Source organism: Hylobates moloch, unplaced genomic scaffold (assembly GCF_009828535.3).
Source record: "Hylobates moloch isolate HMO894 unplaced genomic scaffold, HMol_V3 SCAFFOLD_1, whole genome shotgun sequence".
Lineage (NCBI taxonomy): Eukaryota > Metazoa > Chordata > Mammalia > Primates > Hylobatidae > Hylobates > Hylobates moloch.
In genome coordinates, this window is record NW_026652276.1 from 229,598,949 (window position 1) to 229,623,261 (window position 24,313).

Here is a 24,313-nt window from a genome sequence, read left to right on the forward strand (position 1 = left end):
GTGAGCTGAGATCATGCCACTGCACTCCAGCCAGGGTGACAGAACAAGACCCTGTCTCAAAAAAAAAAAAAAAAAAAAAAGAAGAAGAATGAGAAAAGAGAGCACTTACTAAATTGTTAGTGTTTTTGTCTCAGTATTTTAAACTTTAAACCACGCTCTATCTGAAGAACTGTTGGTTTCTGCTTATTGAAAGGGGTTAGATGATACAGTAGAAAACGCCTATTAAGAAAATGCAAGATTATTTCTAAGTGATTTTTGAGGTTTAACATTTATCTCCCCTTTTTTTGCCTATTAATATCAAAATTAATGTTTTCCCATGAGCACACACAGACTGGCAGTGGTGGGCACCTCAGAACCATGCTGGGTGGTGGGGACACCATTGAGCACCTTCCCAGATAATGGTCCAAGTGCGTGGTCTGCACACATACTCTCTGTGGTTTGTCTTTTTTTTCTGAAGCCTTTGCTTCTCTATGTTTTGCATGGAGATAATGTTACTTGAAGACCAAGCTGATGCTAATGGGAAGAATGACACTGCCCCCAAACAACTGCACGATATGTTTTTGTTACTTAATGGGGCCTCATTTCTTTCCCCCTTTTAAGGAAAAATTATCTAGAGGTAAGACTGTGGACAGTGTTGAGCTAGGTCCTGGTGTCCTGAGGTTGATCTGTTGTTGTTGACTGCCTGTCCTCAGGGAACTCTCCTAAAGCTCTTGTAATTGATCTGCTCTCTTTAGCCCCTGGCTGGATGAAAGATGTGGAGGCTGAATGTACCCTCAGAGGTAGTGTAGGTAAGAGCAGCTTTCCACAGACTGTCAGATCTGTCCCCTCAGCCTGGAGAGCACCAGTTTATGTACATGAAATGGTGAAGGATGCTCCCCTCGAGCCTGTAGCACCCCAATATTCCTCTTCAGCAATATTCTTGAATGGTGCTGGGTTACTAGGAAGTGTTCGAGTATTGAAGTATCACTTAGAACCACAACTGATCTCCAGAAATTGTGTGTAAATATATACCAACGCTCCATGAGATGATGCCCTCACACCTCTTTGTATGCCATATTCGGTTTACCTTTTTAAGAAAGAGTAAGATAAGTTATGTGAGAGTCTTTTTTTTTTTTTTTTTTGGACGGAGTCTCGCTCTGTCGCCCAGGCTGCAGTGCAGTGGCGCGATCTCGGCTCACTGCAGGCTCCGCCCCCTGGGGTTCACGCCATTTTCCTGCCCCAGCCTCCCGTGTAGCTGGGACTACAGGCGCCCGCCACCTCGCCCGCCTAATTTTTTTGTATTTTTAGTAGAGACGGGGCTTCACCGTGTTAGCCAGGATGGTCTCGATCTCCTGACCTCATGATCCGCCCGCCTCGGCCTCCCAAAGTGCTGGGATTACAGTTGTGAGCCACCGCGCCCGGCCATGTGAGACTCTTAACGTGTATTTTCTCTTCGTGAAATTGGCCTTTAGAATTATCCTTTTAGTGGAAATGTATGGAATAAAAGGTCGTAATTCAGTTATGATTATCATTATGTTCTTGGTTTAGCCATTTAGGAGATTATTTGATGCATGCCACTTCACTAGGTACTTAGAAGTACGGCAGTGGTAGCAGGCAGACATGGTCCCAGTGGGCAACACTGAGATGTGCCCAGCAAGAAAGGCCGTTAGCAAGGAATTGGCAGGTGTGATTAGTATTGGGATGGGGTTTGGGTAGTCTAACAGGGCAGCCTTGACCTATCTTGGAAATTCAGAGAAAGTGTCCCTGAAAAAAGTGTTTGAGATGGAGAAAAGAGTCAGAGCTAGCTAGGCATAGGGAGATCCCAGACAGAACAAAGCCCCTCAGTGGGCATACACACAGCCCATTCTAAGAACGAAGAAGGCAGCATGGACTGGCCAGACCAGGGAAGACCTTGAAAGCTGTGTTGATGATACTGGCTTAATCCTAAGGGCGCAAGAGGAAACCAATGGAGAGTGACACAGTCATGGAATCGACGGGATATATGTGCTTGCCGCCATGTAGAAAGTGGGTGAAAAGGTTACAAGTTGTGATGGTTAATATTGAGTGTCAAGTTGATTGGATTGAAGGATGCAAAGTATTGATCCTGGGTGTGTCTGTGAGGGTGTTGCCAAAGGAGATTAACATTTGAGTCAGTGGGCTGGGAAAGGCAGACCACCCTCAATCTGGTGGGCACAATCTAATTAGCTGCCAGCGAATATAAGGCAGGCAGAAACGCATGAAAAGGCGAGACTGGCCTAGCCTCCCAGCCTACATCTTTCTCCATGCTGGATGCTTCCTGCCCTCGAACATCAGACTCCAGGTTCTTCAGTTTTGGGACTCAGATTGGCTCTCCTTGCTCCTCGAGCTTGCAGATAGCCTATTGTAGGACCTTGTGATTGTGTAAGTTAATACTTAATAAACTCCCATATATATATATCTCCTATTAGTTCTGTCCCTCTAGGGAACCTTGACTAACACACAAATATACCAGTTAGGTTAGTTAGGTTTGTTGTCATGGTTCAGATAGTGATAGTGGCCCACTGGAGACTGGGCTGGTCGTGGGGGGAATGGAGAGAAGAATGATGCGGAGACTCTGGCTTTGTAACGGACAGGTTTTGTGTTTCAACATTTGTTAAAACTGGATGATGAGTACATGGGATAAGTTTTACTACTCTTTCTAATTGTGAATATATTTGAATTTTTTCCACAATAAAATGTTGAAAAGAAATGGACGGGTTGTATGGATCGAGTGGATTCAGAGGATTCATGAGTCGGAAAGCAGGAACTGAGTCCTGGGTGCCTGGCTCGAGCCGCTGGGTGAGTGGTGGCACTTACCAAGGAGAGCTCCAGAGAACATAGGACCGGGGAGGAGATTCGTGACATAAGGCTTTGGGAATCCCATGATGGCCCAGGGCAGGCCACACGGGCTCACCTGGGGGAAGTTTGGTGTAGATGTGAATGTGTCCGTCCTCGGTATAACAACTGAAATCATGTAGGAGTTGAATGCGCCCTTAGGGACAAGCCCTGGGAGATGTCCTGTTTCTTACATGTGAAAAGCTCTCGTGGATATATGGAGGGTCCTGAATCAAACCCATTACTACTTTATTTTTTAAACCTCAAACATTCGTTCTTTGTTTTCTTGAAAAAACATCCATTTGATCCAGCTGATCGCTCTCCTTTCTGTTTTATAACCTGTCTTCATCGTTTACCTCCTGAATGCTAAATCTACTCCCCTTTTCAACATCTTTTCTCTATTTGCTGACTACTTCCTTAAAATTCTCTCCCCTATATTATTCTAGTGTGTTGTCTGCCTCTTGACCAGTTCCTAAATGGTTTTTCTCTGAACCTCAAATGCTAAATTCACATTTTCAAGGCCAGATTTTTTTTTTTTTTTTTGAGACAGAGTCTCACACTGTCACCTGGGCTGGAGTGCAGTGGCGCGATCTCGGCTCACTGCAACCTCCATCTCCCGAGTTCAAGCGATTCTCCTGCCTCAGCCTCCTGAGTAGCTAGGATTATAGGCACCCGCCACCACCCTCAGCTGATTTTTTTGTATTTTTAGTAGAGATGGGGTTTCACCATGTTGGCCAGGCTGGTCTAGAACTCCTGACGTCATGATCTGCCCGCCTCGGCCTCCCAAGTTCTGGGATTACAGGCGTGAGCCACCGCGCCCGGCCAAGGCCAGTGTTTCGACACTCTTCCCTTAGTAGGTTCCATTCAAGTCCTCCCATCTCACCAGCCAGACTGCTGTAGTTGAAAGAATTTTGGAACTGGAGTCTGAAGACTTCTTTACTCCTGGAGATTTGGCTTTCCATGTGAGAAGTTATTCCTGGAATTCCTTGGGAAATCGGTATTTTTCCAAATTCCAAATCTGAGGAAAAATGGCCAAAAAATTTTGAGAATATACGGAAAAGTATTATAATTTGGAAACGTTATAGTCAACATAGAGACATCACTGGTTCAGAGGGGTCCGGCCATGACAAGTTGCAAGCAAGAGCATGGAGTAAGGCGAGGCTGGCGTTTTCGGGAATGAGGGTGAAGGCGTGTGGCAGGGAAGCCGTGCAGGCTAAGTGGTCAGGCTGCCAGGTGGGCAAGGCCTTCTAAGTGTGGATCTGTGGCCCCTCTGCTGCTAAGGGTGAAGTTATTCTTGCAAATAAAATAAGTATTAATGTGTATATACATAACATACTATATATAAATCCTGTGAGGGGTCTTCCAAAAAAATAGCAAGTTTTGGAAGCAAATTGAGTCCTTAAATTGGCAGTTTTGACACGCAGTTCTTTGTAGGGCTGTTAACTTGTTAAGAGATCCTGCGTGTACCGTATTCGAAAACTACCCAATAACGTTTCTAGCATTTTCCAGTGTTTGAATCCTCGCTGTAGGCTGGAGCACTTTGTAAATACTGTAACAGAAGGAAGGCAGAGAGAAGAATATGTGAATGTTCTGGAATAATTTGACATGAAATCTGAAAGTGATCTAAAATCTGAATTGGCAGAAGCAATATCTATTTCAGTGGCAAAACCACAGTTAGGTCAAGCAGAAAATATTTTCACTGTTTAAAAGAAGCAAGCTTATATGAAGTAAGATATGGCCCAACTTGGAGGTGCTTTTCGTTCACTCTGAAGATTAAGACCATCCAGGCAAAGTGGAAAAAGTTTCCCTATGTCTGGGATAGCTATGAAACAAAGAGCAAGGCTATCTGGTAGTGCAGTTAACACTGTGTGTTTCAACATTTTTCAGATGGTAATTTTTAAATATTAAATATCTGCAGTACTGCCTTTCAATATTAAGTGATTTTTATTTGGCAATTATTTTGCATTAAGTTCCCTTTTAATGTTTTTTCTTATCAAATGTTTATGTCAGGTGGAGACCATATTTATATCTTATTGAACTTACCACAATATATTCATAATAATAATAAACCTTGCATTTATTATATAGAGCTTTTTTTAACAGGAAACTTCTGGCACTCTTAGTGTAACCCTGTTGCAGAAAAATCATTCATCCTTACTGTTACTCATTATTATTTAAAAACAAGTAAATCAAATGTTATAAAAAATGCAAAATAGGTAGAATTTGGGAATGCTGAATTCTGGCACCTGAGCCCTGCAGATTAATGTATCGTGATGTGGAAACATGGGCTTGCCGCCGCGCCTGGGTCTGTGCTTGGCTAGGGGTGGCCCAGAGCTCCGTCCCACCAACCTTCCCAGCCGGGCTCCCGCGCAGCTCGGAGCCAAGCCTGTGCCTGCCGCCATTTCCTGGCAGTGTACTTAGCTGTGACAGTTTCTACATCTGTAGAATGGGATGAAAACAGCACCTGCTTCCCAGTGTGGGCTGTCGCGGTCTCATGAAGGGGGGTGGTGGCGTGCACTGCATGCCCAGCAGCAGCGCTGTTTTTCTCATTAGCACTTAGCTCGGTCTCCTTTGCCTTCCGTTGTCGCCGCCTTCCATTGGCCACAGGAGCCTCTGCGGCCAGCCTTCCCGTTGCATTTCCGTGTTGTTCCTTGTTCCGGGGAGGCCCCCTTGCTGCCCTGCGCCGCGCTCTGTCCCTCTTCCCGTCCTGCGATGAGGCCGTGGCCCCCGGCAGCGCCACGCGGATCCGCGCCTCTGGTTTGCAGTGGATGGAGGCTGCAGTCAGACTCCCGCCCTGAGCCCCGCTTTCCCTCGCGTTGCCTGCCCAGCCGGGCTGATGACCGACCTCGGCAGCTAAACGCCTTCTCCAGATGAAACAGAGTCCAGAGTTCCACTGTTTAACAAGGAGGAATTGGCAAAGCAGAACTGTCACTTGGAAAATGCTGTTTTCATGATCTCTGAGTTTTCACTGTTTTTAATGCAAGCTCGGAACCAATATTTAGTTTTGAGTATGGAGAATAGATTGTTTTTTCTTTTATATATATAAACAAAATGTCCTATGTGTTTCAATGATGGTACCAAAAGTATTTCTTAATCTTATCTCTTAACTTTGAAAAGGTATCTATAGCTTTTAGAATATTTTATATGCTAGTACATGCATTGTATACATTAATACACAATCCCCAATAACCAACTTTTGTTTCTCTTTCTGCCCGCATTTAAGGACCCCAAAATGTATGTACAGACAGTGCTTGATGTTCATAAAAAATACAACGCCCTGGTGATGTCTGCATTCAACAATGACGCTGGCTTTGTGGCTGCTCTTGATAAGGTAGGTGTGTGACGGTTGTGACTTGCCTGTAGTATATATCGATGGGGCATTTGTCTCTAACTGTATTCTGTGTGACACAGGCTTGTGGTCGCTTCATAAACAACAACGCGGTTACCAAGATGGCCCAGTCATCCAGTAAATCCCCTGAGTTGCTGGCTCGATACTGTGACTCCTTGTTGAAGAAAAGGTATTAAATGACCCTATGTTTTCTTAGTATGCCTGTTTAAAATCTCAGCTTTTATATGAGGAATTAAAACTTAACATTACATTTTACATACATTGTAATTTTTGTACCTTACGAGAAAATGCTTAAACACAATCATCTTTCTGGTTGAAAATCTGCATTCCCTCCCACTGGCTGTTTTTAAAACAGAAATGTCTCAGTGTATTGTGGGACTTTGGTTATTCTCCATCCAAGTACTAACCAGGCCCCACCCTGTTCACTTCTGAGATCAGACGAGATCGGGCACGTTCAGTTCAGAGTGGTATGGCCGTAGATTACCTTTGTTATTCTGTGTAGTTTTAAATTTGTTTTTGTTAGATGAGTTTCTGTTGCTGTTTCATATTCTTTACTTTTGAATCTTATTTCTCAATTGATATGTTTTCTATCAGTTTATGTGTATTAAGATCTGGAAGCAATATAATATATAGCTTTCTCCTCTGCGTTGTGTTTTTTTGAAGTTCTCACTGATCTTTTTGTTTGTGTGTTCTGGTTTTTCTCAGCTTCTCTTTCACTTCAAGTTTCCTTCAGTTTAGAAATGCTCTATTCCAAATATCATAGCAATAAGTTTTAAATATTTTAATGAAGGAAGCTAATCTCCTTCTGGCTTTCTGTTGCAATAGTTTTCCACACGCCCAAATTATACTGGTTTTGATGTTAATCAATTATATTTTAAACAGCTCTCGAAGGCTAGCATAACCCCAATACAAAAAACACCGAGAAATACCCACACATACCAGAATGAAAAGACTACAAACAAGTGTCACTTGAGAACAGAGTTGTAGAAATCTTAAGTAAAATATTAACAAGCCAGATTTCCCAGTGAACTAAATAATAATTCTTCAAAACATAGTATAGCTTTCTAGGAAGGTAAGGATAACCCAGCAGTACCAAGTCTGATGTAATTTACTACATTAACAGAGAACCATGTAAAAACTATGTGGCCTTTTTGGTAAATGATGGGAAAACATTTGATGAAGGTCAATAGCTTTCTCTTAACGCAGTTTACCCAAGGCCAGTGAGAAACTCTGAGTGTTTGATTTTTTTTTCCTGTTTCTTGCAATAAACAGGAATATTTAATCCTGGTTTAATGTGTAATTTAACAATTGTGATCAGATCCTTTCCAGAAATGAGAGGGGGCTTTAAATGGGAAGGCCTCTGATGACTTGGTTTCATTTTGGGGAGCTGCGTATTATGACTGTGGAGATACTCTACTGGGTCTTCAGTTGGTTTGACAGGACACTTGGTGTTCTTTTTTTTTTTTTGAGACTTAGTCTTACTCTGTCGCCCATGCTGGAGTGCAGTGGCACAATCTCGGCTCACTGCAACCTCTGCCCCCTGAGTTTAAGCAATTCTCATGCCGTAGCCTCCTGAGTAGCTGGGACTACAGGCATGCCACCACACCCGGCTAATTTTTTTTTTTTTTTTTTTTTTTTAGTAGAGACAGGGTTTCACCATGTTGGCCAGGCTCATCTCGAACTCCTGACCTCAAGTGATCCACCCACCTTAGCCTCCCAAAGTGCTGGGATTACAGGTGTGAGCCACCATGCCTGGCCTTAGTGCCCTTTTTATCCTTTGTCTTTTCACAAATGTCCCTCGTCAAGTCTACTGATTACTAGTTAAGGCCACTGATGCAGACAGAATGGCAGAGACATTTCCACAGCATCTCTTTAACGAGCGTGTGTTGGGCGAGTGGAGTCAGGGAGGCACTAAGTTCAACTGCTCCAAGGGAAGAGGAACACCCCTGACCCAAGAGTGCCAAGAATAGGGTTGGGTTTTCTGAACCAACTGTTCTGAAGTTGGAGACACCTCTTCAGAGTTTCTGTGGTGGCTGATTCGTTTTATATGAATTAGGGGGTCTTGTTTATAAAGGAGTCTTGTAGAAAAGACCTGTACAAAAATGCATCTACCTTTAACTCACCTTTGAATTATTGTTCATAAAATGAATCAATTGTTAAAGGACAATCATCTCTTGTACATGTAACTACAGAAGGCAACAGTTTAGTAGGAATTTAAACCCCTTCATCATCTTTAATGACTGGGCCATGAAAGGGAATCTATGTGCCTTTTTATTTCTCCAAAGTTAAATTACAGCAGACTAGAAAGCAATTGGTAAAGTGAATTTCCTCTACTGAAGTTTAAGTGGATTATCTTCAAGGCAAACTTCTTCAGAATGTTTTTGGAAACGTTTTGTAAATATCTCCTGTTGGTTTTCACCTTGGATATTCTAAGTGACTACTTCATAATCTGTTCTTCAGTGTTGGGGTTATGGTATGAGACTGCCAATTTGCTGTAGGTAAAGAAAGTCACTTTCCTCTTCCTTTCCACTCACTTCCCTCTTCCTCTGCACTAATCTGATGAGAACGGATCTTTTGAATGCTTGAACCTGCATTCTAAGTGGTGCTTCTTTAAATGTACTGATGTTTTAAAACATGGTATCTTTTTAAAATTTTCAGTTCCAAGAACCCAGAGGAGGCAGAACTAGAAGACACACTCAATCAAGTGGTAAGTGCTTCATGATCATACCCATTTCCAGGAGCTGTGTATTTCACAAGCTGTTTGTAATGTTACTTATAGAGGGCCTCTGAAATGTGAAAAGTAATAATCATTGATTTTATTTTGAATCTCTGGTTTTACTTCCTAAATTGTTACTACTTTTAGCATTCATACTTTTCTCATTAATACTCAGTCAGTCCAACTCACTGAATTAAGGGATTCACAAAACTTCCAAGACTCTGGGGCGGAGTTTTTGCCATCATAAACATTGGCGTACAGACCTGCCCAAAGCCAAGGGCACATCTTGGCTCCTGGCTTGTGGCCGGTGACAGTCGGCTCTGCACTGTCAACTTGTGTGTGTGCTTGTTAAGTGTGTTGTCTCGGTGGCTTTGCCAGATGGTTGTCTTCAAGTACATAGAAGACAAAGACGTATTTCAGAAGTTCTATGCGAAGATGCTCGCCAAGAGGCTCGTCCACCAGAACAGTGCAAGTGACGATGCCGAAGCCAGCATGATCTCCAAGTTAAAGGTGAGTTTCATCTGTTCCTGAAAAATCCCAGCTTCTGAGTCATTATTAAAACAGCTCTATGGCCTAGCGCGGTGGCTCACGCCTGTAATCCCAGCCCTTTGGGAGGCCGAGGCGGGCAGATCACAAGGTCGGGAGATTGAGACCATCCTGGCTAACATGGAGAAACCCCATCTCTACTAAAAATACAAAACATTAGCCGGGCATGGTGGCAGGTGCCTGTAGTCCCAGCTACTTCAGAGGCTGAGGCAGGAGAATGGCGTGAACCCAGGAGGTGGAGGTTGCAGTGAGCCGAGATCACACCACTACACTCCAGTCTGGGCAACAGACGCTGTCTCAAAAAAAAAAAAAAAGCTCTTAGTCTCTCCAGGTTACGAGGCAGGCAGAGGAGTTCGTGCAGTGGTTTGTACAAGAAGCTCTGCCACTGCTCTTCTGAAAGCCTCCCACAACTATCACCCTACTCTCGTGGGGCCCCAGTGCCTTCCTGACCCCTTCCCCACCCCACTGTGGGGCTTCCATCCTCCCCAGGCCTGGCTGGGCTCAGCTCACCATCTGTGGGGCCTCTGCTGCCTCCCACACCTTTAGCCTTGGAGCACATTCACACTGTCACACCGTGCTGGCCTGCAGCTGAGTGGAGGTTTTGTTTGCTCTGGGCTTGGTTACTTTGCCGTCGTGCAGCTCTTCCTCCACCACCTCCTTTGCGCGCCTGTGTGTCGGCGCTGGCAAGTGCTCTTATCTGACTTGGAGCATATTTTACTTTGACCCGAAATTATGTAGGTATCTTTGTCAGCATGGGCGGCCATGACAGAATACCATAGACCAGGTAGCTTAAACAACAGAAATAGTTTCTCACAATTCTGGAGGCTGCAAGTCCAAGATCAGGGTGCCAGCTGATTCGGTTCCTGGTGCGGGCCCTCTTCCTGCTTTGTAGGCAGCCACCTTCTTGCGGTGCCTCACGTGGCAGAGAGTGCAGAGCTCTTGTGCATCTCTTAAAAGCACACCAAGCCCATTGTGAGGCCCCATGCTCAAGGCCGCATACCTCCACACAGCATCACATTGGAGGTTTGGGCTTCAACATAGGCATTTTGGGGGCACACAGTTCAGCTTCTGATAAGAGAGAGAGACAGATCATTTCATCATTGTATTCTACCAGTGTCAGGACACCTTGCTCTTAGATGCTCACAAATGAATTGTGTGTGCGAAGACTTCACTGTGCAACATTAGAGTTGTGGGGTTTTTTGACAGAGTATTAATATTAATCCATGCATATTTGTACTATAAAATATAGCAAAATGTTACTAGCTTTGCTAGTAGTTCCATATAATTAAGTACATATTGTATACTCTGATTTCTCTAAGATTCCCTTGTATACATTTATATTTTTGTACAAATTAATAAGACAGTCATCTGGGTTCTTCTCAGCAAGCTTGCGGGTTCGAGTACACCTCTAAACTTCAGCGCATGTTTCAAGACATCGGCGTGAGCAAAGATCTGAACGAGCAATTCAAAAAGCACTTGACCAATTCAGAACCCCTAGACTGTGAGTATCCGCGTGTCTGTATGTTGTGTTTACAGGCAGAGTTCTCTGTAGCAAATGAAGAAATGACAAAATATTAGGTGAGAATGGGAGGGGCTTTGTAAGAAATTCAAGAACTAAGAAGCGGGAGATTCCTCCCAAGTACCCAGCCCTCCTCCCCTGACTCCCGTGTGACATGAGGAGATGACAACCCCTGAAGTGGTGTCAGCTCTACTGGGGCAAGGTCACCACCTGTTGGGATCTGGGGAGGGACTCACAGGCATGGTTTTGTCTTGTAAACCTTAGCTTGGATCCATTCTAGCATTTATTTTAATGTTCACTTGGCCCGCATAGGTAACAGTCAAGCTAAAGACCTGTGGCATCAGATTGGGATTAGGGATCAGTACAGGCAGGTGCAGGTGATTCAGTTCTCCAGGAGAGGCAGCTGGGCTGGTATTTTAAGGCCTTGCATAGTAGTAGGATGGCAGATTTATGCTTACATCATCTTTGGATCATCTTTGTCTTTTTAAATGAAAAATGGAGAATTTTATTTTTCCCAAATCAGAATGACAATTCCATTGTAAAACTGGACAGTTTTGCCAGTGGGCTTTTTAATTATCTGTGAAGATGAAATTACTGTTACAATTTATAGACCATGTGTGTCTTTTCACAGTAATAAGTGAAACATACACTGTAATGAAGTTAGCGGTTTTCTCCTGCTTGTGAGTTTGCATGAGTTTGGGGCTGTGATGCTGCCGAGCCTGGCAAGCACAGGCATGGCTTGAGTGGACTGAGTGATTCAGGACAGAAAAGGAAAGCAAGGGAAGCAGGGCAGGCGTGTGACAGCAGACTTCCGAGGTGGAAGCAAAATGAAGACTCTCACTCTTTGGAAGAAAAGAATATCTGGCTCTTGCACTTTTTGCTAATTTTAATTGAATAAAGTGTTCAATTCTTAATTTTATATTCAAGCAGGATTTTTATTTAATGTGCTTTTTAATAAAGAGCAATCCACATTCATCTGAAATGATTGAATTTTTCAATTTATAAACTAATTAGTGTATTCCAGAATGTTCACTCTCCCCTCTCTTCCGCCCCGCAGTGGATTTCAGCATTCAAGTGCTGAGCTCCGGGTCCTGGCCCTTCCAGCAGTCTTGTACGTTTGCCTTGCCGTCAGAGGTAAGGATGGGTTTGTCTGCCATCCCATTAGTGCTAAGTGGAGGGTGGGGCAGGGCAGCCTTCACTGTGGAAGGGGACAGGCCTGCAGATGGCCTTCCTGCTGGCTGGCTGCATCACGGTGAACTGTGGGGGCAACACTTAGGGAACAGCCCTGTGCAGTGGGGCAGGTCTGCATGTCTCAAGGTGGGCTGTCTGTCCCAACTCTACAGACATGTCTCCTTATCTTGTAAAGTAGAACCTAATTAGTTCTGTAATGAACACCTCGATGGACCTGCTGGTCTTGAAGTACAAACCTTTTTTAAGATTGTACCTTCCAGTGCTTAAAGTGCTTTACAAGAGAGGCAGACACCTGGCGTTTGTATTTTACTTTTATATAAGCACTGCCTTTGTACTGTAAGCTTGGAACAGTGTGCTTTACTTAGAAACGCTGCCTGTAGGACGTGGTGAGATCTGTGTTCCATATAATGCTGTCCTTTTATCTAGTTGGAACGTAGTTATCAGCGATTCACAGCTTTCTACGCCAGCCGCCACAGTGGCCGAAAATTGACGTGGTTATATCAGTTGTCTAAAGGAGAATTGGTAACTAACTGCTTCAAAAACAGATATACTTTGCAGGTAAGATCACGTTTTTATCCTAAAATGTTTCTATTCTAAATGAACATAAGGCAAATTATAGAAATCATTATCAGCTGACTCAGCAGCAGAATCTAGAATTCAGCTTCTGGTGAAATAGTGGCAAGTTTAAAGCATGGAGTTGTAAGAATTAGATGGGCCAAATTCCAATTCTTTCTGGCTAGGGAGCAAGTTATTTAATGACTGTGGGCCTCAGTTTTCTTTTCCATTAATGGGAGTGTTAGTGCTTATAGTTGGGAATTGATGTGAAAATTAAATAATGTATTTAGTAAGTGTTTGGCACAGCCCCTGCCTGACACACATAAAGTGTTCAGGTAGTGGCTTAAAAAGCTGGAGTTGCATACATTTAATTATATCAGCTCTCTACCTTTGACAAAGCAGTTTCACGTTAATAACACTCGGTGCTTACAACAATATTGAGTACAACCTAATTTATAACTATGTAACTAAGAATATTTCCATTTTGTAGAGGAGAAAACTGAGGCTTGGGTTAATTTAAGTGAATTTCTCTGAATCCTAGCTTACATGTAGCTGAGCCAAAATTTCAGTTAAAGTCTTTTCTCTTAAAGTCCAGGCTTGGCTGGTGTGGTGGCTCATGCTTGTAATCCTAACACTTTGGGAGGCTGAGGCCAGAGAATCGCTTGAGGCTAGGAGTTTGAGACAAGCCTGGACAACATAGCAAGACCCCATCTCTAGATATTTTTTAAAGTAAAAAGAAAAAAAAGTCCAAGCTCTTTCTACTTCCACTTTTGTACTGAGTGGGCTTCACAAGTAATGGCATATTTTAGTCTCTGAGAAGGTTTCACAAGTGCATTTCTAAGAAAAATTGCAGGTCTTTGTTTAAGTATTAAGAAACTTCAGAATGGGTTGTTCTGCAGACTCAAGCTGCTCATTAATTTAAGCTTTTCTTAAATCTACTGTGACTTAAAATTTTTAAAATGCATAGTATTGTTATGCTGGCTCCAGAGGTCTTTATCAACTTGAATATTTCTTACTATACAATTGAAATTTTGTTTCCTTTATCCCCAAATATACATGGAAGAATCCACGTGTTCCACTACAGTACCTGGAATTTCAGTGTCCAGTTTTTGACAGGGCGGAGGCTTTGCCTAGGGTGTGTCTGCCGTGTTAAGGCAGCCCAGAGCGCGCCCAGTAGAAAACATTAGCAACACACTCGTTCCCTTGTATCTCTGTTCAAGGCCCTGGAAGCACTGTTGTCTGTGGGCTGCCCTGAAACAGGCATGTGGCGTTTTTGTTTCTCTTTCCATTGACCAAGGTCTTGCCTAGGCAAGCAGTGACTGACAGTCATGGGTCATTACTTGTTGCTGTCGATTATGCAAGAAAAGAGAGAGAAGAGAGGAAGGAGTCCTCAGGGGGCGTTCATTCGCTTGCACACACAATCAGCAATCAGGAACCAACACATGCTACCTGTCTTTTAGAAGATACTTTAGGGCCGGGTGCAGTGGCTCAGCCTGAAATCCTAGCACTTTGGGAGGCCGAGGCGGGCAGATCACAAGGTCAGGAGTTCGAGACCAGCCTGGCCAGCATGGTGAAACCCCATCTCTACTAAAATACAAAAATTAGCTGGGTGTGGTGGCACATGCCTATAGTCCCAGCTACTTGGGAGGCCGAGGCAGGAGAATCCCTTGAACCTGGGAGGCGGAAGTTGCAGTGAGCCGAGGTTGTGCCATTGCATTCTAGCCTGGGTGACAGAGCAAGACTTTGTCTCAAAAAAAAGAAATTTAGTACACTTGTCATTTCATACTTTACTTACTTTTTTCATACTTTCATAGTAAGTACTTAGGATTAGAAAACCAAATACAATTTGATATTTGTGTTGTTTTACATCAATAATGTGCCAAAAGATAATACTCCTTAGCTCATGTGCCAAAAACAGATTTGGAGATTGATGCTTAACATGTCCATATATACCAGGTATGTGTATATGTGATTTTCTGTATAAATGAGTGGAGACATATCTGTAGTATATATCCACATAGACAATACATTTTTTAAAAAGCCCTCAAGTTATTTGAATGTTTGTAAACATGGAAAATGAATGACTTTGGGAAAATGTTGCATTGTAGTGGCATTGTCACATTTTATATTCCCTTTTAAATAGATCTGCGCTTTTTTTGTACTTGTTTAAAGAATTTGTTTCATAAATAAGTTCTTCAAACTTGGGCTATATATTTTGAGAGGTGTTTCCATGCATTTAAATTTTCCTTCTTTTTCTTTTATATGGGGGGCCGCAAAGGCATCGACATTCCAGATGGCTATCCTGCTTCAGTACAACACGGAAGATGCCTACACCGTGCAGCAGCTGACCGACAGCACTCAGATTAAAATGGTATTCTCATCTCAGCCTCATTGTACTATCAAGTTGCCATTTCCTTGTTCTCATGGATATTGTTAGGAAAGATAAGGGAGAGGATATGGGCATCTTTAATTTGAAATCGATGTTTGCCTCATGAGTATGAAATTATTCCAGGATTTTAATACGCATTACAAAAAGCTTAATGTTAAAACTCATTGTTGAGCCAGGCATAGTGGCACATGCCTGCAGTCCCAGCTGCTTGGGAGGTTGGGGCGGGAGGATCACTTGAGCCTGGGAGGTCGAGGCTGCAGTGAGCTATGATCATGCCACTGTACTCCAGCCTGGGTGACAGAGACCCTGTCTCTTAAAAATAAAACTCGGTGTAACACACACACACATACTCCTCATCCATGCTTTTCTCTCATTTGTTTAACCAGTTAGGCTTTTCTTACTAAGCTTAAATTTCCACTTTAGTATTATTTTTCCTGCTAGCCATATTTCTTATTGAGATATATTTCAGATAATAAAATTTGACATAACATAAAAGTCATTTTAAAGTGTACAAAGTGGTTTTTAGTATATTCACAAGCTTATAGAACTACCACCATTATCCAATTCCAGAATGTTTTATCACCCCAAAAAGAAACCTGCACTCATTAGCAGTAACTACCCACTAGCTCCCAGCCCCTGACAATCATTAATTTGCTATCAATTTGCCTACTCCAGACATTTCGTATAAATGGAATCATATAACACGTGACTTTCTGTGCCTGCCTTCTTTCCCTCAGTGTATACTGTTTGCAAGGTTTGCCCATGTTCTAGCATGTGTTGTTACTTCATTTCTTTTTGTGGTAGAATAATCCAGTGTATAGAGGACCACATTTTATTTGTTCATCAGTTGATGTACATTTGAGTTGTTTCCAATTATGAACAATGCTGCTGTGAATACATGTTTTCAGTTTTCTTGGGTATATACCTAGGTATAGAATTGCTGAGTCATATAATAGCTGAATTTTTTGAGGAACTGCCAGACTGTTCCATAGTGGCTGTGCCATTTCATATTCTCACCAACAGTGTATGAAGCTTTCAGTTTCTCCATATCCTCACCAACATTTGTTATTTTCATTTTTAAAAAAACTTATAGCCATCCCAGTGGATATGAAGTAGTATCTTGCAGTTTTTGACTTGCATTTCTCTAACAACTGATGATGTTTACAATCTTTTGTGTTTATTGCCATTTGTATATCTTCTTTGGAGAAATGTTTGATCAAATTCTTTACCCACTTTTCAGTTGGGTTATTTGTCTTTTTGTTGTTGAGTTGTAAGAATTCTTTTAATATTCTGTATACTAGATCCTTATCAAATATGTAATTTACAAATATTTTCTCCCATTCCGTGGGTTGTCTTCTTACTTTCTTATATACACACATTTTTAATTTTGATGAAGCCTATTTTATCTATTTTTTCTTTGTGTTGTTTGTGATTTTGGTGTCATTTTTAAGGAATCATTGCCTAGTCTGAGGCCAAGGACTGTTCTTTCCCTATTGTTTGGTGCTGGCAAACTTGTCAAAAGTCAATTGGCCATAGGTATATATGGGTTTATTTCTGGATTCTCAGTTCTTTTCCAGTGATCTGTATATCTTTACTGTGCCAGTATCACACTGTCTGGATTACTATTGTTTTGCAGTAAATCTTGAAATCGAGACCCCTAACTTTGTTTTATTTTCTCCCAAGATTATATTGGCTATTCTGGGTCCCTTATGTTACCTTATGAATTTCAAGATCAGCTTGTCTATTTCTACAAAAAGTGCAGTTGAGATTTTGATAAGGATTGCACTGAATCTAGAGATTGCTTTGGGGAGTATTGCCATCTCAGCAGTATTTTAAGTCTCCCACTCCATGAACATGGGATGTCTTTTCATCTGTTTAGGTTGTCTTTTCTTTCAACTGTGTCTCATGGTTTTCAGTGTATGCATCTTCTGCTACTTTCAATTTATTCCTAGTTTATTATTTTTGATGCTATTGTAAATGGAATTGGTTTTTAGTTTTTTAATTGAGATGGAGTCTTGCTCTGTCTCCTAGGCTGGAGTGCAGTGGTGCAATCTTCGCTCACTGCAACCTCCACCTCCTGGGTTTCAGCAATTCTCCCACCTCAGCCTCCCAAGTAGCTGGGATTACAGGTGCGTGCCACCATGCCTGGCTAATTTTTTGTATTTTTAGTACAGACAGGGTTTCACCATGTTGGTCAGGCTGGTCTCGAACTCCTGACCTCAAGTGATCTGCCTGCCTCGGCCTCCCAAAGTGCTGGGATTACAGGCGTGAGCCACTGTGCCTGGCGAAATTGTTTTCTTAATTTCACTTTTTTCTGTTTTTTTGAGACAGGATCTCACTCTTGCTCAGGCTGGAGTGCAGTGGTGCAGTCACAGCTCACTGTGGTATCAAATGATCCTCTCTCCTCAGCCTCCTGAGTAGCTGGCACTACAGGTGCTTGCCACCATGCCCAGCTAATTTTTGTATTTTTTGTAGAGATGGTGTTTCACCGTATTGCCCAGATTGGTCTTGAACTCCTGGGCTCAAGTAACGCTTTCGCCTTGGCCTCCCAAAGTGCTGGGATTACATAGGCATGAGCCACCATGCCAGCCTGTTCCACTTTCTGATTGCTCCTTGCTAATGTATAGAAGTACAACTAATTGGCCAGGCATGGTAGCTCACGCCTGTAATCCCAGCACTTTGGGAGCCCAAGGCGGGCAGATCACGAGGTCAGGAGATCAAGACCATCCTGGCTAAGACGGTGAAACCCCGTCTCTACTAAAAATACAAAAACAAAATTAGCCAGGCATGATGGCGGGCGCCTGTAGTCCCAGCTACTCGGGAGGCTGAGGTGGGAGAATGGCGTGAACCCGGGAGGCGCAGCTTGCAGTGAGCCAAGATCGTACCACTGCACTCCAGCCTGGGCCACAGAGCAAGACTCTGTCTCAAAAAAAAAAAAAAAAAATTACAACTAATTATTGTATTTTGATTGTGTTTCCTATAACATTGCTAAATGTTTATTAGCTCTAATTTATTAGCTCAAATAGTTTTTGGGGGGATTCTTTAGAGTTTTTTGATATACCGTCATATCATCTATAAATACAGGCAGTTTTGCTTCTTCCTTTTCCTATTTGGCTGCCTTTTATTTCTTTTTTGTTTGTCTTTGTTTTTGCCTGATTCTTCTGGCTGGAATTTGTGGTATGCTGTTGAATGGATGTGGTAAGAACAAGCATCCTTGTCTTGTTACTGCCCTTACTGGGAAAGCTTCCAGTCTTTTACTGTTTAACTGCGATGTTAAACAGCGATGGTGTTAGCTGTGAGTTTTTACTAGATGTCCTTTATCAGACTAAAGAGGTTCCCTTTTATTCTTAGTTTATTGAATTTTGTAGCGTGCAGGAGTGTTGTATTTTGTCAAAATGCTTTTTCTACTCTGTCAAAATAACTGCTTTTTTGTCTGTTAATATGGTATATTGCACTGATGTTGAACTACCCTGGTGTTCTTAGGGTGAATCCCACTTGGTCATGGTATATAATCCTTTTTCTGTGTTTTTGGGTTTAGCTTGCCGGAATTTTCTCGAGTTTTGCATTTATATTCATAAGGGATATTGCTCTATTGTTTTCTCAAGATGTTCATTTGGTTTTAGTGTCTGGCTAATCCTGGCCTTATGGATGAGTTAGGAAAGTCATTTTGAATGACTATTTTATAGTCATTCTTCGAATTACTCCTAAATGTATCTTCAGATTCTAATAACAAAATGAGTTTGTGCCTTTGTAGGTTGGAGGCCTGGTTGCCCCCTAGACTGTGGGGAGGGCTGTGTAGACGCATCCCCAAGGACAGGGCTAACAGGTGTGACTGTCAAGTCTTTGCTTGGCTGCTTCTGATCAGGATTCTAGGCCAGTCTCCTGAGTGGTTCTCAGTGTTAGAACTCCTTCAGGAGGCTGCCACTGCTCTCTCCTTTCTGCCCACAGTAGATGTTGTCCAATCAGACCTGGCTCAGGAGGTGGGCACCCCCGCACCCTACTCTAGATGCAGCGGGCAGTATTCGAATGGCTGCTGTGCAGTTCTGTGTCAGTTACTAGACTAGAGCTAGAGGCCTTTCGCTTTGACAGCTTTAACCACGTATCCTCAGACCAGAATGGGTACCCATGATGATGACAGGACTCCACTGTCCATGGGTTGTAAGAGTCCGTGTGACTGTGTGAGTGTCCTCAAGCTGGTCCCCTTGGATTTCATGGGATCATAAAGCTGTGAGGCTGAAGGAGGGCTGGGAAGCGTTTGCCACACCCGCTGTTCACAGGTGAGAGGCCACACAACGTGCTTGAGTGCATCAAAGCCAAGTTGACAAGGTCGCCTGCCGCTGAGCCCCATCGTTCTCATGAGCAGGGCATTATTTTCAGTCCTGCTGGGCAGCTCTTTAATATTTCTTTTGTGATGATCAGTGTCCAAGATGAGCTGTCAGGCACTTAAGAAGTGAAGAGTTCCTGAATATTTCATTGTGCATGGTTTCCAATACAGGTTGAACATCACTAATCCAAAAATCCAGATTCCAGAATGCTCCAGAATCCAAACATTTTTGAGCACCAACATGATGCTCAAAAAAAAAAAAAAAAAAAAAAAAAAAAAAAGCTCATGGCGCAGTTGAAATTTCGGATTTTCCAATCAGGGCTGCTGAATCCATAAATCCAGTGCAGTATTCTGAAATCCAAACACTTCTAGTCCCAGGCATTTCAGATAAGGGTTACTCAGCCTGATTTAAGTATAACAGAATTGTTCATTTTTATTATTGGGTGGTCAAGGCCAGAAAGGGGTTGATTTCACTTCTAGCAGTCAGGGTGGAAGGAAGCAGCAAATTTAGTGAACTTCTAAGAAGTACCAACTTTTTTTTTCCTTCCAGCATATTCTTCTTTTTGGGTGATTTTTTTTTTAATGGAAAATGGACTTTGAGGTTGCCTGTGGTGGTTATTGCAAAGAAAAATGCATTTTGCCTTTAACAACTTCTTTTTCTCTTTAATTGCAGGACATTTTGGCGCAAGTCTTGCAGATTTTATTAAAGTCGAAGCTATTGGTAGGTTTGTGCCCTTTTTATCTTACGCTAGAAGAAGGCTTTTCTTGAGATCATAGAGTAACGATTGTTTTCTTACAGGTCTTGGAAGATGAAAATGCAAATGTTGATGAGGTGGAATTGAAGCCAGATACCTTAATAAAATTATATCTTGGTTATAAAAAGTAAGAAAAATCTAATAAATGGATGGTCCTAGACCATAGACACATCCCCCGGGAGCCCTAGCACGGATCTCAGTATTGTTACAAACCGAGGGAGACCGGGGACTCAGTGTGAAGCGACAGGCACTAGCTGGGAGTGTGAGGCAGGCCTTTGATTCCATTCAGCGAGCCTGATGTTTCTCCAACTCTGAGCTTCTGGGTTTTTTCTTTATTTGGCAAATAAGTCTCCTTCAATGGCTCACCAAGAAAGTTTGGACCTTTATGTCCAAGTGGCTTGATTTTATTTCACTTGACACAATTTGGGAGAGCAGATTAAGGACCTGGATGTTCTGTAATGTGGATGTCCCTGTTAATAGCCAAATAGGAAACTATGCTGTGATAGGACTCGACCCAGTGCTGGGCAGAGGACATTGTCACAGGGAGCTCACAGAAGTCAACACTCTCCCCTCTGTCTAGGGAAGCAGGGCACTTCTTAAAGGTGGAAAAATAGAAAGCAGCCTTCATTGCCTACCTTTTAACATCATAGTGATCGGTTTCCTCAATTTTCTTGATAGTAAGAAATTAAGGGTTAACATCAATGTGCCAATGAAAACCGAACAGAAGCAGGAACAAGAAACCACACACAAAAATATCGAGGAAGACCGCAAACTACTGATTCAGGTGACTTACCTGTATGCCTGTGCCGAGTGTGCTGTCCCTCACACAGGGATGGCTCGCAAGGACGGGCCATGGGGGGTAGGCGGGGGTGATGAAGGAGTGATTGCCAGATGAATGGGTCTGTGATGGCAGAAGGTGGCAAGGCCAAGAGCCAGGGCCTTGTTAACTGAATTAGTCCTTTATGTCACCAGGCAAAACAGGGCAGTCCTCTTGCTCTAAATGTTGGAAAGCAAACATTGTGGCAGGTTTGGCTGAAATGAGGGGAAGGAGAGTTCTTCACTGGAGAGGATGGGCAGCTTCCATGGCCTTGAAGATTTAATTTTGTCTCCTTTTTTTAATGCTTTATGGTTGAGTTAAATTATTGAGGTAAAATTGCTCAAAAGACCAAAACATTGTAATGTTTGCCACATTAGAGTTGAAACATAGGCAGGTAGAATTGGTTCCCTCTCTCGTCTCACCTGCAGGACGTTTGTTACCTGTTAGGAAATTGTGATCCTGTGCATAGGCGTCGGCAGCCTCTGTGCAGCTTGTCCTTAACTATCAATACGATGTTGTTACAGCTCTAAATGCACCTCTTTTTCCTTATCTGGTTGCATAGGCGGCCATCGTGAGAATTATGAAGATGAGGAAGGTTCTGAAACACCAGCAGTTACTTGGCGAGGTCCTCACTCAGCTGTCCTCCAGGTTCAAACCTCGGGTCCCTGTGATCAAGGTACAGGACTTACATGGCAGTCACATTCCTTTCTTAATTTAGAAGATAAAAAATGTAGCAAAAAGTGGATTGATTGCTGTGGCGTGAAGAAGGGAGCTGGCTTCTTTGTATGTAGATTTCTATGAAAGAAAGTCAGCTTCAGTTTAACTCTATTGAAACACACATACAAAGAAGTGCACAGATGATGAAGCGCCAGCTTGATGACTTTCACAGTCAATACACTGTGTGATCGGCACCCAGGTAAGAATTAAAACATGCCCAGCATCCCGGAAGCCCACCCATCCCAGCCAGCACCTGTGTCCCATAGAAAATCACTGTCATGTCTTCTGACACCGTAAAACAGTTTTGCCTGCTTTTGCGTGATACATAAACAGATTCTAGAGCACGCACTCCCGTGCCTGGTAAGAATTTCCTCAGCAGTATCTTCGGGAGATTCATTGCGTTGCGGTATCGAGAAGCACTGGGTCGTTTTCGTTGCTCTTATGGGTGTTCTGTTATGGGAACACACCTTCCTTTATGTAGCCTACTGTTAATTGACATTTTGCTTATTTCTGATGGGCTTGTTTAAAATGGTAACTAAGCAGGACTTTCCTTTTCCTAAACCACTTGGGTAAGTCACAGCCAGTGGAGAGCCTCGGGTGGCACTGACAGGTGACTCCCCCAACAGGCAGGAGGCCCAGTGTCCCTCCTGGGTTACATTTGGTGGCACAGGTGCCAGTTCGTTCATGGCTATTCAGGGAGTTCTCCACAGTCCCCTGTTCCCTGTTCATGGCCTCTTCTTGTGAGACTGAGTCCTGCCCCAGAGGCAAGCAGACTTTGGTGGTAGAAAGGGAGACTGGCCCACGGGGCTCCCAAAGCACCTGACTCCAGTTCCTAGGGCGGGTGCAGGAGGGACTTGGAGTCACCCTCAGCAAGTGTCAGGGAAATGGAAATTGAAGGAACTCCATGCATGAAGGCTTAGCTGCCCAGGAAGTAAAACTCTATGCTGACAGATCTGGGGCAGGGGACACTGCTCCCCGCTGAGCTCCGAATCAGGGGAGATTTGTGGTGGGGGCAGCCTCTCTCTGTTCTGATGATAATTTGTGTTTTTCTTCTCTTTCACTACCTCTTCCTTTTTAAAAATAACACCCAGAAATGCATTGACATTCTCATTGAGAAAGAATATTTGGAGCGAGTGGATGGTGAAAAGGACACCTACAGTTACTTGGCTTAACCCTTCTGGAAGGGTCTGACTGTGTGACCCGCAACAAATAGTTCATGTTGGAAAGAATGAAAACAAGTTCATAGCAGCCAGCCTGCCGCCACTGGACCTCCCTTTTTAAAACTGAGACCAAGACTCCCAGCAGCTGGTCTCGGATTTACATCGGAACTGCTCAGGATTGATACATTTCAAGTCTGTAAATATGGACACCAACGCCATTTACCCTAATTTAAGAACAGCGGGGACTGACCCTCCATGCCGAGGGCTGCATGCTACCGCATCTAAGTCAATACACGGGCTCCCCGATTCGCAGCTGTCATCTTGGCAGCACTTGTCACGTTGGCAGCACTTTGAGAGCAAGTCTGAATGGACCCACATGTAACCTGCTATGAAAACCATTTGTATAGTGTGTTTCATTTTTTAATGTGTGAAAATAAAGAAAATTAAAGGATTTCTGTACAAGTCGCATTTGGTTTTGTTTTAAGTTTTACTAATTTCTATATGTAAATAAAAGATATAATGATTGTGCAAATTTATATTCCTAGTGTCTTCCTGTAGTTTAAAAGGGCTGTATTCTTTGGATTGAAAAGTTTTTAAGATCTTAAAATGTTAAGCCCCTGTGTAATCCTCTTTAAAAAAAAAAAAATCATGCTTATTTTTGTGACTTCTGTGGTGACTTGAATGCACTGTGTCACTGTATTCAGTGAGAGTCGGTGACCACACATTGATCCTCGTTGACACTTGTAAGGACTAAATGAGTTACCTGACAACCTATGTGTGAAACAGTATCCTCCTTCCTGCAGGTGGGGAAACTGAGGCCAGATGAGGGAAGATGCCTCTAGTGAGTAGAGGAGGTAGGACTGAAGATGAGTGGCCGGGCTCCAGGATCCCTGGTCGTCACCAGCCTCTGCTGCCTGAATTTGAGTCGGCATGGAGAGCATGGGCACGGGACACGGCACGGCCTGCTCGTCCACAATTCTGTTCCGGTCATGGGCACGGGACACGGCAGAGCCTGCTCGTCCACACTTCTGTTCCGGTCGTGGGCACGGGACACGGCAGAGCCTGCTCATCCACGCTTCTGTTCCGGTCATGGGCACGGGACACGGCAGAGCCTGCTCGTTCACGCTTCTGCTCCGGTCATGGGCAGGGGACACGGCAGGGCCTGCTCGTCCACGCTTCTGTTCCGGTCGTGGGCACGGGACACGGCAGGGCCTGCTCGTTCACGCTTCTGTTCCAGTCGTGGGCAGGGGACACAATATGGCCTGCTCATCCACGCTTCTGTTCCGGTCGTGGGCAGGGGACACAATATGGCCTGCTCGTCCACGCTTCTGTTCCGGTTGTGGGCTCGGGACACAGCATGGCCTGCTCGTCCACGCTTCTGTTCCGGTTGTGGGCACGGGACACGGCAGAGCCTGCTCGTCCACGCTTCTGTTCTAGTCGCAG

At 43.5% G+C, this 24,313-nt stretch overlaps 1 protein-coding gene across 6 annotated transcripts in view; it reads left to right on the forward strand.

Moving 5' to 3' along the window:
- The window catches only part of CUL1 (cullin 1), a 102,482-nt gene extending 79,150 nt beyond the window's left edge, over positions 1 to 23,332 (forward strand). For all 6 annotated transcript variants that reach the window (XM_032762059.2, XM_058427660.1, XM_058427655.1 and 3 more), the window contains exons 10-22: positions 6,056 to 6,163; positions 6,244 to 6,350; positions 8,840 to 8,888; positions 9,276 to 9,407; positions 10,827 to 10,944; positions 12,020 to 12,096; positions 12,580 to 12,711; positions 14,987 to 15,079; positions 20,095 to 20,142; positions 20,221 to 20,303; positions 20,855 to 20,960; positions 21,556 to 21,669; positions 22,802 to 23,332. In XM_032762059.2, coding sequence (XP_032617950.1) covers positions 6,056 to 6,163; positions 6,244 to 6,350; positions 8,840 to 8,888; positions 9,276 to 9,407; positions 10,827 to 10,944; positions 12,020 to 12,096; positions 12,580 to 12,711; positions 14,987 to 15,079; positions 20,095 to 20,142; positions 20,221 to 20,303; positions 20,855 to 20,960; positions 21,556 to 21,669; positions 22,802 to 22,882 — 1,248 coding nt within the window. In that variant the 3' untranslated portion in view covers positions 22,883 to 23,332. The remainder of the gene's footprint in view (positions 1 to 6,055; positions 6,164 to 6,243; positions 6,351 to 8,839; positions 8,889 to 9,275; positions 9,408 to 10,826; positions 10,945 to 12,019; positions 12,097 to 12,579; positions 12,712 to 14,986; positions 15,080 to 20,094; positions 20,143 to 20,220; positions 20,304 to 20,854; positions 20,961 to 21,555; positions 21,670 to 22,801) is intronic.
- Positions 23,333 to 24,313: the final 981 nt, after the last annotated feature.